This window comes from Pangasianodon hypophthalmus, chromosome 28 (assembly GCF_027358585.1).
Source record: "Pangasianodon hypophthalmus isolate fPanHyp1 chromosome 28, fPanHyp1.pri, whole genome shotgun sequence".
Classification (NCBI taxonomy): Eukaryota; Metazoa; Chordata; class Actinopteri; order Siluriformes; family Pangasiidae; genus Pangasianodon; species Pangasianodon hypophthalmus.
In genome coordinates this window covers 11,824,850-11,837,349 of record NC_069737.1, presented here as the reverse complement: position 1 = coordinate 11,837,349, position 12,500 = coordinate 11,824,850, and the positions used below count along the sequence as shown (strand labels likewise).

At 37.4% G+C, this 12,500-nt stretch overlaps 1 protein-coding gene across 4 annotated transcripts in view; it reads right to left on the bottom strand.

Annotated features, from left to right (window-relative positions):
• The window catches only part of adgrl3.1 (adhesion G protein-coupled receptor L3.1), a 176,866-nt gene that overhangs the window by 67,660 nt on the left and 96,706 nt on the right, over window positions 1–12,500 (bottom strand). For all 4 annotated transcript variants that reach the window (XM_026943023.3, XM_026943024.3, XM_026943025.3 and 1 more), the window contains exons 7-8: window positions 1,789–2,091; window positions 714–811 (exon numbers count right to left, since the gene is read on the bottom strand). In XM_026943023.3, the coding sequence (XP_026798824.3) occupies window positions 714–811; window positions 1,789–2,091 (401 nt within the window). The remainder of the gene's footprint in view (window positions 1–713; window positions 812–1,788; window positions 2,092–12,500) is intronic.

Below are 12,500 nucleotides of genomic sequence, written 5' to 3'. Positions count from 1 at the left end.
GAGAGAGAGTTTATAGAAACAGAAGAGAGAGAGAGAGAGAGAGAGCTTATAGAACAGGAGAGAGAGAGAGAGAGAGAGCTTATAGAACAGGAGGAGAGAGAGAGAGAGAGAGCTTATAGAACAGGAGGAGAGAGCGAAAGAGAGAGAGAGAGCGAGAGAGAGAGAGAGAGAGAGAGAGAGAGAGCTTATAGAACAGGAGGAGAGAGAGAGAGAGAGAGAGAGAGAGAGAGAGAGAGAGAGCTGTCCGGTGAGGGGGTATATTTTATTGATTTTTTGCTCATTGTCCCTCGATGGTGAAATAAGCGCAGGAACAAACTGCTTTATAGATCTGCAATTCTGCCTATTCACAAAGTCCACACATCAGCTCCCAGTAACACACAGGAAACTATTTCCCACTGTTATGATATTATGATAATACACACACACACACACACACACACTTTGTATGATTGTCAATGCAATGTAAAAATAAAACATCATGGGGCTGGAAAATACTGACACTGACACTAGAGTCTCCTCTAAAAAAAAAAAAATCACCATATCAACAATTATACACTCTAGTATGAATTTCCCATACAGTGTCCATAGACCTTTTGCTTCCAGGATATTAGTCTAATAAATCTCTCAGTCATACTGGCATATGGAATCCTGGCCAGTGAATTACATTGTTATTACTATTGTTCTATTTCCCATGATGCTTTGTGTGCACTCACTCTCTGAGTAAAGTGATTGGTCCATGGTGAGGTGCAGTTGCTCATGTCCGGGCCCTTTGGGTCCCAGTAGCTCATCATACAGGCATACGTTGCCACACCTGTAAAAAACACACACACACACACACACACACAATATAGTAGTGTAGATCATGAGTTACACCCACAATGGCACTGTAGCCAATCAGAGCACAGTTCCTTCCCAAAATGTTACTATATCCAATAAAAAGGCAGTTCCTGTCTTTGTAAGCAATCAGAGCACAATTTCAGCTTAAAATGCTACTGTAACTAATCGGAGTGCAGTTCCTGCCCCAATTGCCCCCGGGATATCTCTGTAACCAATCAAACGCTCCTGTAACCGATCAGAGTGTGGTTCCTGTCTAAAATTCAACTGTAACCAATCGGAGCACAGTTCCTGTCTAAAATACCCCTGTAATGTCACGTTGACCAATTGGAGTATGGTTCCTGCCCAAAATGTTACTGTAACCAATCGGAACACAGTTCCTGGTCAAAATGTCACTGTAACCAATCGGAGCACAGTTCCTGGTCAAAATGTCACTGTAACCAATCGGAGCTCAGTTCCTGGTCAAAATGTCACTGTAACCAATCGGAGCACAGTTCCTGGTCAAAATGTCACTGTAACCAATCGGAGCACAGTTCCTGGTCAAAGTGTCATTGTAACCAATCGGAGCACAGTTCCTGGTCAAAGTGTCATTGTAACCAATCGGAGCACAGTTCCTGCCCAAAATGTCACTGTAACCAATCAGGATGCAATTCCTGCTTAAAATTCCCCCTGTAATGTCACTGTAACCAATCAAAGCACATCTCCTCGTCAAAACGCCCCTGTAACCAATTGGAGCACAGCTCCTGGACAAAATGCCCCTGTAACCAATTGGAGCACAGTTCCAGGACAAAATGCCCCTGTAACCAATTGGAGCACAGTTCCAGGACAAAATGCCCTTGTAAACAATCAGCTCCTGTGCAGCTCCTGCCCATCATAGTTTAATTTATTATCATCGCATAAATACAACACACACACTATGACACTGAAGCAGCTGAACCTGTGTGTCGGTCTTACCGATGGTGCCAGGCGGGCACGGTTGCTTGGCAACATGCCCCCGGTGAGTCTGAGGCCACGAGAGCTCAGCTGCCACACGCGGGGAGCAGTAGTCGATTACAGGTGGCGTCCGGGCCAACGAGGGAGGAGGAGTCAGCGCCTCGGGAAGGAAGTTGTCATTGTCACGGCGATGGGGCGGAGCCATGGTTGTAGTAGTAGTGGTCGTGATGAGGGGGCGGAGCGTTCCTGTGTAAGGGTGTGGACGAGAGGTGGAGCTCCGTGCAGGCGGGAGCTGGTCCGGGAGCAAGACTGAGGAAGGAGGATCTGAGCAAGAGAGAGAGAGAGTTTATGAAGTTGACATTTAGCAGCAAAATGTCCTCCTTGTAACTTAAAGGGGCAGTGTGTAATCTAATTGTGATTCACTTCTCAGTCAGCAGAGGGCTCTAAAAATGACTAAAATACAAAAAAAAGAAAGAAAAAAAACACTGCTCCTTTAAAAAATACCATAATATTATATATAATAGCATTTGTGTACTTCATTATTGTATAACCTTAAAAAAGGACATTGGTTAATCACAGTTAATCATTAGTATTATTTTAAGTCAATTATTTTTAACAATTATCATCATTTTATTTTTTCTACCAACACGTATTTGAGGAGCGATTACGATTAACACAAGTTTAAGTTAAGATTACTTTCTTTTCTTTACATTTCTTAATTTTTAAAAGGTCCATCACAGCATCACGGAAAAGAATGAAATGAAATGTAGTACGCATTAAAGAGGCTCTGTTCATGTAAAAAAAAATACAGGTATACAGGTACGCTTCCAGTTTTCCAGATTTTAAAATAAGTACCTTTAAATTCCATAAGAATTTTCAGTACATTGCAAAAAAAAAAAAAATTTGGTGTAATTGCTTGTTAGCGAAACACATTATTCATTCTGGGTAATGGTGGTATTTTTGTATCATCATCTTTTCATCAACAATCTTTCTTTGTGCATGCAGAATTTTTAATATAGTCCTATTTCCTTGTTAGCCAATCAGGCGACGAGAGCATAAAAATATTAACCTAAGCACTTTTTCCATGTAGAATGTCACTGCATATGTCATGTAGAATGTCACTGCATATTGTAATAATAATGTTACAATTAATGCTAACAAGAAAATCTTAGCAGGCAGAGAGAAAACCAGACGAGACAGCTATTTTTTTTTTTTCAACCGTGCACCAAGTAACAGGAAGAACAGCGAGGCAAAATGTGACTGCTACTTATACATAGAGGCTCCTCTCTTTTTTTAATCAACCAATGAGGCGACAGTACTGGCTCTCAAGCACGAGGGGACGTTCACATGCAAAAAATATTATTATTTAATTTGCTCGATGAATGAAAAAAACTCAAAAACTTAATTCGTTGACGTTTCATCAGAAATACGGCGACGGAAAACGTAAAAAAAAAAAAAAAAAAAAAAGCTCTAGCAAGGGCGTGTAGAAATCCTAAAAACTGAGCTGGAGCGCAAGGAAATATTACGCAATTGTATAAATAATTCGAATTTGTTCGTCGGGCCAAATCTCAGCACTACAGATTTGTCCTTTGGCTCAGTTTAGTCCTTTGGCTCAGTTTAGCAGCTCATATTATCTGTAGAAAAATGCTACAACCCAAAATACACACCACGTTTGGTTCACTTCATGCAATTCGGGATCGACTGGAATCGTAACGAGACCGCCTCGCTCGGGCCGGCCTCAGTTGTTTCGATCCGAACCCGAGTGTTCACACCTGAATAAAGGAACCGGACCAAAGAAGGAAATGCACAAGGCTTTGAATCAACCTGGCTTAACACTGCATATGTGAAAGCATATGCATGAGGCTAGTGAATTCGCTAGCATGAAGTGCTGCTATCAGAAGCAAATCCACGTCCTTCACGTCCTTTCCCCTTCGGTAAATTGGCTTCCGTGAATTCCTGTGTATTCACGTCTGATCTGACCTCTTTTAGCGCCATCTCTGTGGACTGGATTAAATATGGATCAAAAATGAACCACGACCCAAAGGCCTGTTGTGGGTCTTCTGTTGTTTTTAAATGTGCAGTGGAAAAATACAGTGGGGGGGGGGGGGAAGATGAGCGGAGAGAAAAGGAGAGGGAGAGAAAGAGAGACATGAGTTGGAGGAAGAGGCAAGAGATAAAGTGAGAGAGAGAGAGAGAGAATATGGCTGGCTTATGTAAGAGGAATGTTATTGCTCAAGGGAAGGTTGATAAACACATTTATATTATACTACAATGCAGTAATTATACTAACGTGGAATTTCTGTGTGTGTGTGTGTGTGTGTGTGTGTGTGTGAATGCATTTCCTACTACCTCCTGCATTAGACAGCCGTCAAATACAAGATGCTTGATTCTTTGCGAATATGCTTTCCCTGTACGACCACGTCAGTAAAGTTAAAAAAGAGAAAGTTTAGAGAAAGTAAAGGGTGAGGCGAGGGATGAGTCTGACACGAGTGAGAGACAGCAAGAGAGAGAGAGAGAGAGATGGAGAGAGAGAGAGAGAGAAAAACAGGAGAGTGAGATCATTTCAGCATTTCAGTTGTCAAATGTCAAACACGTCAAAAAATGAAATAGATGTGTTTATGAAAGAGGTTTGTTTGGGAACGGAAGAATTCTGCAAGGTTTTTTTAGCGCAAGCTTCAGGCTTGAGCTGTGTTACTGAGGAAAAAAAAAAAAGAGAAAGACATCCTCCCTCCTGTCAGAAGTGTCAAAAATGCTCCCTCTTCTCCTCCCTCCCTCTTTCTCTCCAGCATCTATGTGGTTTCAGGGATGACTGAGCGAGCCAGGAGTCTGGAGAATGTGTGTGCATGTGCGCGTGTGCGCGTGTGCGCGTGTTTGTGTGAGTCTATGTGTCTGTATGTGTGTGTGTGTGTGTCTGTATGTGTCTGTATGTGTGTGTGTGTGTGTGTGTCTGTGTGTGCTGCACAGCACTCAGGAACGTGTGTTTTAACAGGCCCAAATCATAAGTTCAGGGACTGCAGGGAGACAAAGATAAATGGTGTTTAAACGGCACGTCGCCACAGTGCCACCCTACACACACACACACGCACACACACACACACACACACACAAACACTGCATGACAGTAGTTTATTGATGGAAGGTGAGCAGGAAGTTACACAGCGCATCAAATTTTCATTCCTTCAAGCGTGAGCTGGACTAAACAGACTATTAGAATTATGTCTAACCCGCACGCTCCTGTGTGTGTGTGTGTGTGTGTGTGTGTGTGTGTGTGCAAACAAGCTTTTTAAAGTACGACTTTAGCACATAACAAGCTCTCACGAGGATCTATTCCCACTCAGCAGCACAATCAATTTCAAAGTGTAAATAGAAAAATGTGAGCTGACTGATATTTAAAAAAAAAAAAAAAGACGAAATGTATTTCACGGCAGGGAAAAGTAGCCGAATAAGGTGTTAAGTGGCTGAGACGGTCTGGGAGAAACACACTCCTGAGGCGCTTGTGAGAGGTCGTCAGGGTGTTTCTATGAGTGTGTAATTGTATGAGAAAGAGGCAGTTTGTGAAAAAAAACCCAACATGATCTTACAGAAAATTCTCAGAAATTCGACTAAACAAGCAATTTTCAAGCAAAGTGATGAGCACTAACCCTATACGTGCCCTCGATATTAACTGCTTTTGGCTCTTCCGGTGAGTCATGTAGAGAATTTTAACCCTTTAAACTCCCAAGATCTGTCAGGGGATCGAAAATAAATTCAAATTAAATTAAATTAAATTAAAGCATAATAATAATAATAATAATAATAATAATAATAAAAGTAGGCTGCATTCCAAGCTCCTAATCAATAATCAGGGATTTTGAATTATTGAGCAACTATTGTGAATTATTCAGTAACTACTACGAATTATTCAGTAACTATTACGAATTATTCAATAGCTATTATGAATTATTCAGTAACTATTACGAATTATTCAATAGCTATTATGAATTATTCGGTAACTATTATGAATTTTTCAGTAACTACTACAAATTATTCAGTAAATATTACGAATTATTCAGTAGCTATTATGAATTATTCAGTAACTACTACAAATTATTCAGTAACTACTACGCATTATTCAGTAAATATAACGAATTATTCAGTAAATATTACAAATTATTCGGTAAATATTATGAATTATTCGGTAAATATAACAAATTATTCAGTAAATATTACAAATTATTCAGTAACTATTATGAATTATTCAGCAACTATTATGAATTATTCAGTAACTATTATGAATTATTCAGTAACTATTACGAATTATTCAGTAGCTATTATGAATTATTCAGTAACTATTACGAATTATTCAGTAGCTATTATGAATTATTCAGCAACTATTATGAATTATTCAGTAACTACTACGGATTATTCAGTAACTACTACGAATTATTCAGTAACTACTGCGAATTATTCAGCAACTATTATGAATTATTCAGTAACTACTACGAATTATTCAGTAACTACTACGAATTATTCAGTAACTACTGCGAATTATTCAGTAACTATTATGAATTATTCAGTAGCTACTATGAATTTTTCAGTAACTACTGTGAATTACAGTAAAACTAGAGTGAGGAATGAGAGTGTGGTTCCCTCAACAGGTCTTGATAAGGGGCTAAAAATGTTTATACTGTGCATCATTTATGTGTACTTGCTGCCATTGCAGACTATGATGTTGTTTTTTTTGCAGTGTTTCGGTTCAGTACGACTGGTGAAGAGTGAACACTGTTTTTGATCCCTGGCGCTCTGGAGTTCGCTTCAACCAAACCGTGGCGAGATGCAGAAGCTTTCCGTACTCATGACCTGTACACACGCCTGTAACGTGATTGGTTCAGCTTGTCAAGTTACTTCCTGTTTCTACCTTTGTGATGCAGGGGAAAGTTTTGTTGTAGTTACTGACATATAAAACCAGACGTTAATAGCTCTGGATTTACTTCACGTATATGGTGCGAGTGCTTTCACTGAGAACACAGTGAAACATGTACGTCTTGTGAACAGCAGGTCTTATTAGAAAACGAAAACGACTCATGGAATTGCACAATCGATCCACGGTTCAGAAAAAGAATTCTCCTATGTGAACCGTCCCCAAACAAGCCCAGAATCCATCCCGAGTGAGGACTCGAGTATTCGGACTAAGTGTGAAAACACCCTTGTGGTTAATAGGAGCCCTATGTAGTAAACATGAGACTTTAGTTTAATGTTCGTTCTCCTGCTAGTAGTGTCACTGGAAGACCTTCAGCTAGCAAGATTAGCACAAAAACAAGATTAGCGCAAATCTGTACACCTGTCCTACTGTGAATTACACTTGAGCTTCAAATGAATCATTAAAACTGAATGATCGAATAAGTACACTCTTAAAAAGGTTCCTCAAGATTTCTTTGGATAACACTGGTCTACAAATTTTGGGAAATTATCAACCTCCGAGATAAAATGTGCTAATTCTTACATATTTTGATTAGATGAATTATAAAACAGGTGATAGAGGTGCTGGTTGGCTAAAGTTTTCAAGATATTTCACGATAAAGATTTATAATTATCTATACACAGGCGAGTATATTTGCCTACCACGGAGGAGGGTGTCTGATGATCATGACGCCTCGTAACTTCTCGACAAAGCACGGTAGAACAATGAAAATGGTACCATATGAAAGTTTATAAATTTATCTTGACTTTGAGACTATAAGATTATTACCTAACTGTAATTTATTGGTCTTTTATTGCAGAGTGCATGTGTTTTGGCCAGATCTACGCATCATATAGTTACATCTGGCGGCTTGGGAAAGTGTCATTGCCTAACATTTCTAAGGAACAGTCGCGTGATATTTTCCCTCAGAAACCAAGATACCTCGAAACTGTGTAAACAACGCAGATAACTTCTGCTACATAGCATTCTGTAATCATCTGATATTCACATTATATTTCGTAAGCTTTGAAACTGTAGAATTTTGAGGTTGTATCTTAATAATCTGGGAAGCTACACAGCAATGGGACCAACCCACCCACAATTCGGTCAGTTTTTCATGAAAAAATGCATGAAAGTGTTACATGAAAAAAATCAATGAATGAATGGAAAGTTATGTTATTGGTATCAGTAAAAAGATAAATTTATAATGATTGGTTTGGCACCATTCTCATTGCTATATCACATTTTGCAGAAAAGTTATGGAGCATAATCGCATACTTCCCTTCTAATTTTGAATTATTTTGATCCAATTTTTGACCTGAAGCTGTATCTTGGAAACTGGAGCCAATTAACACTCAGGACTTAATTTTCCTTTATTAGTGACCCAATTCTGGTAAAATGAAGTTGATTATTTTCCAATAACAGCACATCGTGAAGTGTTTTATTCCTCTCATACCGAAGCAATTTGCCAACAATACATCTTATCCATTTGTAGTTACATTTAATGTTGTGGAAGGTCCACAAAACTTTTTTTCTTCACTTTTTTCGCCGTTATATTTCACCAGCCTCTTTTTTCTGTTAATAACACAAAAACGAATTCAGCTTGAAACTACAAAGCCCTCCGTCCAAAGACGTTTGACACTGGAGACTCCTTCCATAAATGCTAAATAAGAGTCTCTTCCCTGTGTAATTTGCTACACTACTGTCAGAGCTGCTGTTATAGAAAATGAATTGAATTCAATTCGATTTAATTTGTATAGCACTTTTAACAATGGACATTGTCACAAAGCAGCTTTACAGAAATAAAAATATATTGTAAATATGTGAATTTATCCCTAATGAGCGAGCCAGAGGCGACGGTGGTGAGGAAAAACTCCCTGAGATGATATGAGGAAGAAACCTTGAGAGCAACCAGGCTCAAAAGGGAACCCATCCTCATCTGGGTGCAACGGATAGTGCGATTATAAATAAATCCCTTCTATTATTGTGTACTACATGGACAAATAGTGCAATTGTGCAACCATTTTAATGGTTAAAATCTATCCAGTGTCCATTGATGGAGTCCTGAGTACGAAGGTGCTCGTGGCAACTGCAGCCCCAAAGCCACTACAGCGATACACACCTTCTAACCAATCAGTACTGAGAACTGAACAGCGCTGTGGTTCAATGGCTTTTACTGTAGGGTTATACAAAAACCGGCAAAAAAATTTCCCCTAGAGGAACAAACCGGATGATTTACAAGGATGCTTTAGGTTTCCGCATTTATGAATCCTCCCTTTTTGTTTTTCCAAGAGCGTACTCGAGGCATACGCTAAAGCAAAAAAGAAAGGATTTCTATCAGCCTGTTTTTCTAATGCTTCAGCTCAATAAAAATCAATTAGCAAATTTCTAGTAGTATTTTTCAAATCGATTAAAGTGGTTACATAATAAGTATTCAATTCTTCGACTGACCATGGCCATGGCTCCTCCAGTCTAATGGAGAAAAGAAGAACATAAATCCAGAGAGATCCAAACATCCCGTCTTCCCCTCTCTTTCTCTCTCTCTCTCTCTCTCTCTCTCTTTCTTTCTTTCTCTCACTCTCACTATTATGTGTTTGTTTGGGAAAGGGAAACTGCTCGGTTGCCAAAGGGACAGGCTGAAAGAGGGATCATGAATAAGACAGAGGAGAGGAGAAGAGGAGTGGGTGAAAGAATAGAACAGAATGTCAGCCAGATTCATGCGCGTGTTTGTGTGCTTATCTAATTTAGACGTACAATTAAACAGTCAACAATGAGCTCGTGTCAGATGGGAAGAATTCACATGCTGTTAGAGAAAGAAAAGGAGGACAAATCAATTATATTTAACGATTACATAAAACAAGGGTTTTTCCCTTAGCCTCGACGGTTCGTCGGTTTTCATATCAGATACACATGAAAAAATCATTTTGCACTCATGACATCATGTTGACAAATCAGACGAAGCGTCAAGTGCATCTTTCTCCTCTCCTTTTTTTTAAAAAATCGTCAAAAAAATCTTCAAAAAAATCAAAACAACAAGAGAACTATTTCAAACTGGAGTGGAGACGTGTACAGCTGAGGACAAAAGTTTACATCCCCCTTTCAGAATCTGCAAAATGTTAATTATTTTACCAAAATAAGAGCGATCATACAAAATGCATGTTATTGTTATACTATGACTATATACCTGAATAAGATATTTCACATAAAAGATGTTTACATATAGTCCATGAGAGAAAATAATAGCTGAATTTATAAAAATGACCCCGTTCAAAAGTTTACATCCCCTTGATTCTTAATACTGTGTTGTTACCTGAATGATCCACAGCTGTGTTTTTGTTTAGTGATAGTTGTTCAAGAGTTTCTTGTTTGTCCTGAACAGTTAAACTGCCTGCTGTTCTTCAGAAAAATCCTTCAGGTCCCACAAATTCTTTGGTTTTCCAGCATTTTTTGTGTATTTGAACCCTTTCCAACAATGACTGTATGATTTTGAGATCCATCTTTTCACACTGAGGACAACTGAGGGACTCATATGCAACTATTACAGAAGGTTCAAACACTCACAGATGCTCCAGAAGGAAAAAAAAAACATGCATTAAGAGCCGGGGGGTGAAAACTTTTTGAATTTGAAGATCAGGGTAAATTTAACTTATTTTGTCTTCTGGGAAACATGCAACTATCTTCTGTAGCCTCTGAAGGGCAGTACTAAATGAAAAAATACGATATTTAGGCAAAATAAGAAAAATGTACACATCTCCATTCTGTTCAAAAGTTTTCACCCCCCGGCTCTTAATGCATGGTTTTTCCTTCTGGAGCATCAGTGAGCGTTTGAAACATCATCCAGTCATTGTTGGAAAGGGTTCAAATACACAAAAAATGCTGGAAAACCAAAGAATTTGTGGGACCTGAAGGATTTTTTCTGAAGAACAGCAGACAGTTTAATGGTCATTTTTATCAATTCAACTATTATTTTCTCTTTTGGACTATATGTAAACATCTTTTATGTGAAATATCTTATTCAGGTCAGCACTAAATAAACAATAACATGCATTTTGTATGATCGCTCTTATTTTGGTAAAAGAATTAACATTTTGCAGATTCTGAAAGGGGGATGTAAACTTTTGACCTCAACTGTAGATATAAACCAAAATTAGTGTATATAATACCAAATACTGCCAAATATCACCATTGTGTTTTATGATTAAAATATTGCAATAAAAATATGACCTTAGTATTATAAGATCCCTTTAATTCTTATAATCATATATATATATATATATATATATATATATATATATATATATATATATATATAATGAATTATATACAACCTTATAATCCTATGGTCATGAAATGTCTTATTATTATTATTGTTATTATTATTATTATTATTATTATTATTATTATTATTATTGCAATAAAACATGCTAGAGTGTGCTTTACGGTGATTTTTTATTAAAAACAGATGATATCAATGATATTAATGATATAACAAATTTGCTTTGGTTGCTAAGCAACCATAATATAGATATATATATAGATATAGATTACAACGGACCAGTGGTTGTTATAAGCTGGGGTGGTGTGATATGTGTGTGATATTATCTTCATATAGCAGCACAGTTGGAAGCGTGTTATTCTGTTTACACCGCAGCGATTACAATGTGTAATTTATTCCTGAACCACGCTTTGTAATGGTTTGTAGTTAGATTTAATATTGCTGTGGCATATGTCCGTGAAACAAGTCAGTTCCTGGTATCACTTACGTTTTAACAATGAAAAACACTCGTTCCTTCACCTGCATCTTCTTTTCTCTCTCTACAACCCACCACACCACCGCTGCCCTATTATCAACCCAATCCTACGCTAATACGGATTCTAGCAAGCAAGAACAGTCTTGCTACATTCCATATTAGCGAAGATATGAAAAGCACTAAAGCGGCTCCTTTTAGCAGTTTGCAGTTTTCATAAAACATAAGGCTCGAACTAATTATTACAAACTTGCTATCATATTATTTTTAATAGGAAGTTGCTTTTTCGGTTCTTTTTTTTTTTTTGGGCATGTTACAAAAAATATAAATTCTGTATAATAACACGTACAGTAATATAGCATCCTGCATGGTAGTGTGTGTTTTATTACAGATTAACCACCATTAGTGGCACAGACCAAACTAAAACATATTCAACGGTAATTAAATAAGAAAATCGTATTTTAAGACGCTAAATATTAATATACAGACTTATTCACTGAGAAGGTCTGCATGTATACATTAATGCTGTATTAAAGGTAAGTACAGATGGAGGATTAAGCAGTTAACCAGGTAGACTGATCAATATCACTTAAAAAAAAAGGCATAATCATTCACTTATACATATTCATATTCTTATACATATACATATTCTTTTATTTAAAATGAACTCATTGCTTGCGTAACCAAAATGCTAAATTCTAAAATGTTTAAAAACCTGATTTACATTTGTAGTGTGCTTTTAAAAACGAATGTGGATTTTTTATTTATTTATTTATTTATTTATTTATTGTTTAATGTATTTATTCATTCATTCATTCATTCATTCATTCAATTTTTTATCTAATTTTATTTTTATTTATTTATTTATTTAAATTAAGTATGCAACACATAATACTGATTATTAAAACTACCAATACTGGTACTGCGTGCTGGTCCAATGCTCCAGCTCATTTACTCATACTCGTGAAGAATGCTCCAATAACAACATCCGATACCACGTGTTACACGTGAGTAAGTCTCGCTAATGAACCCGAAGTCACAGACTG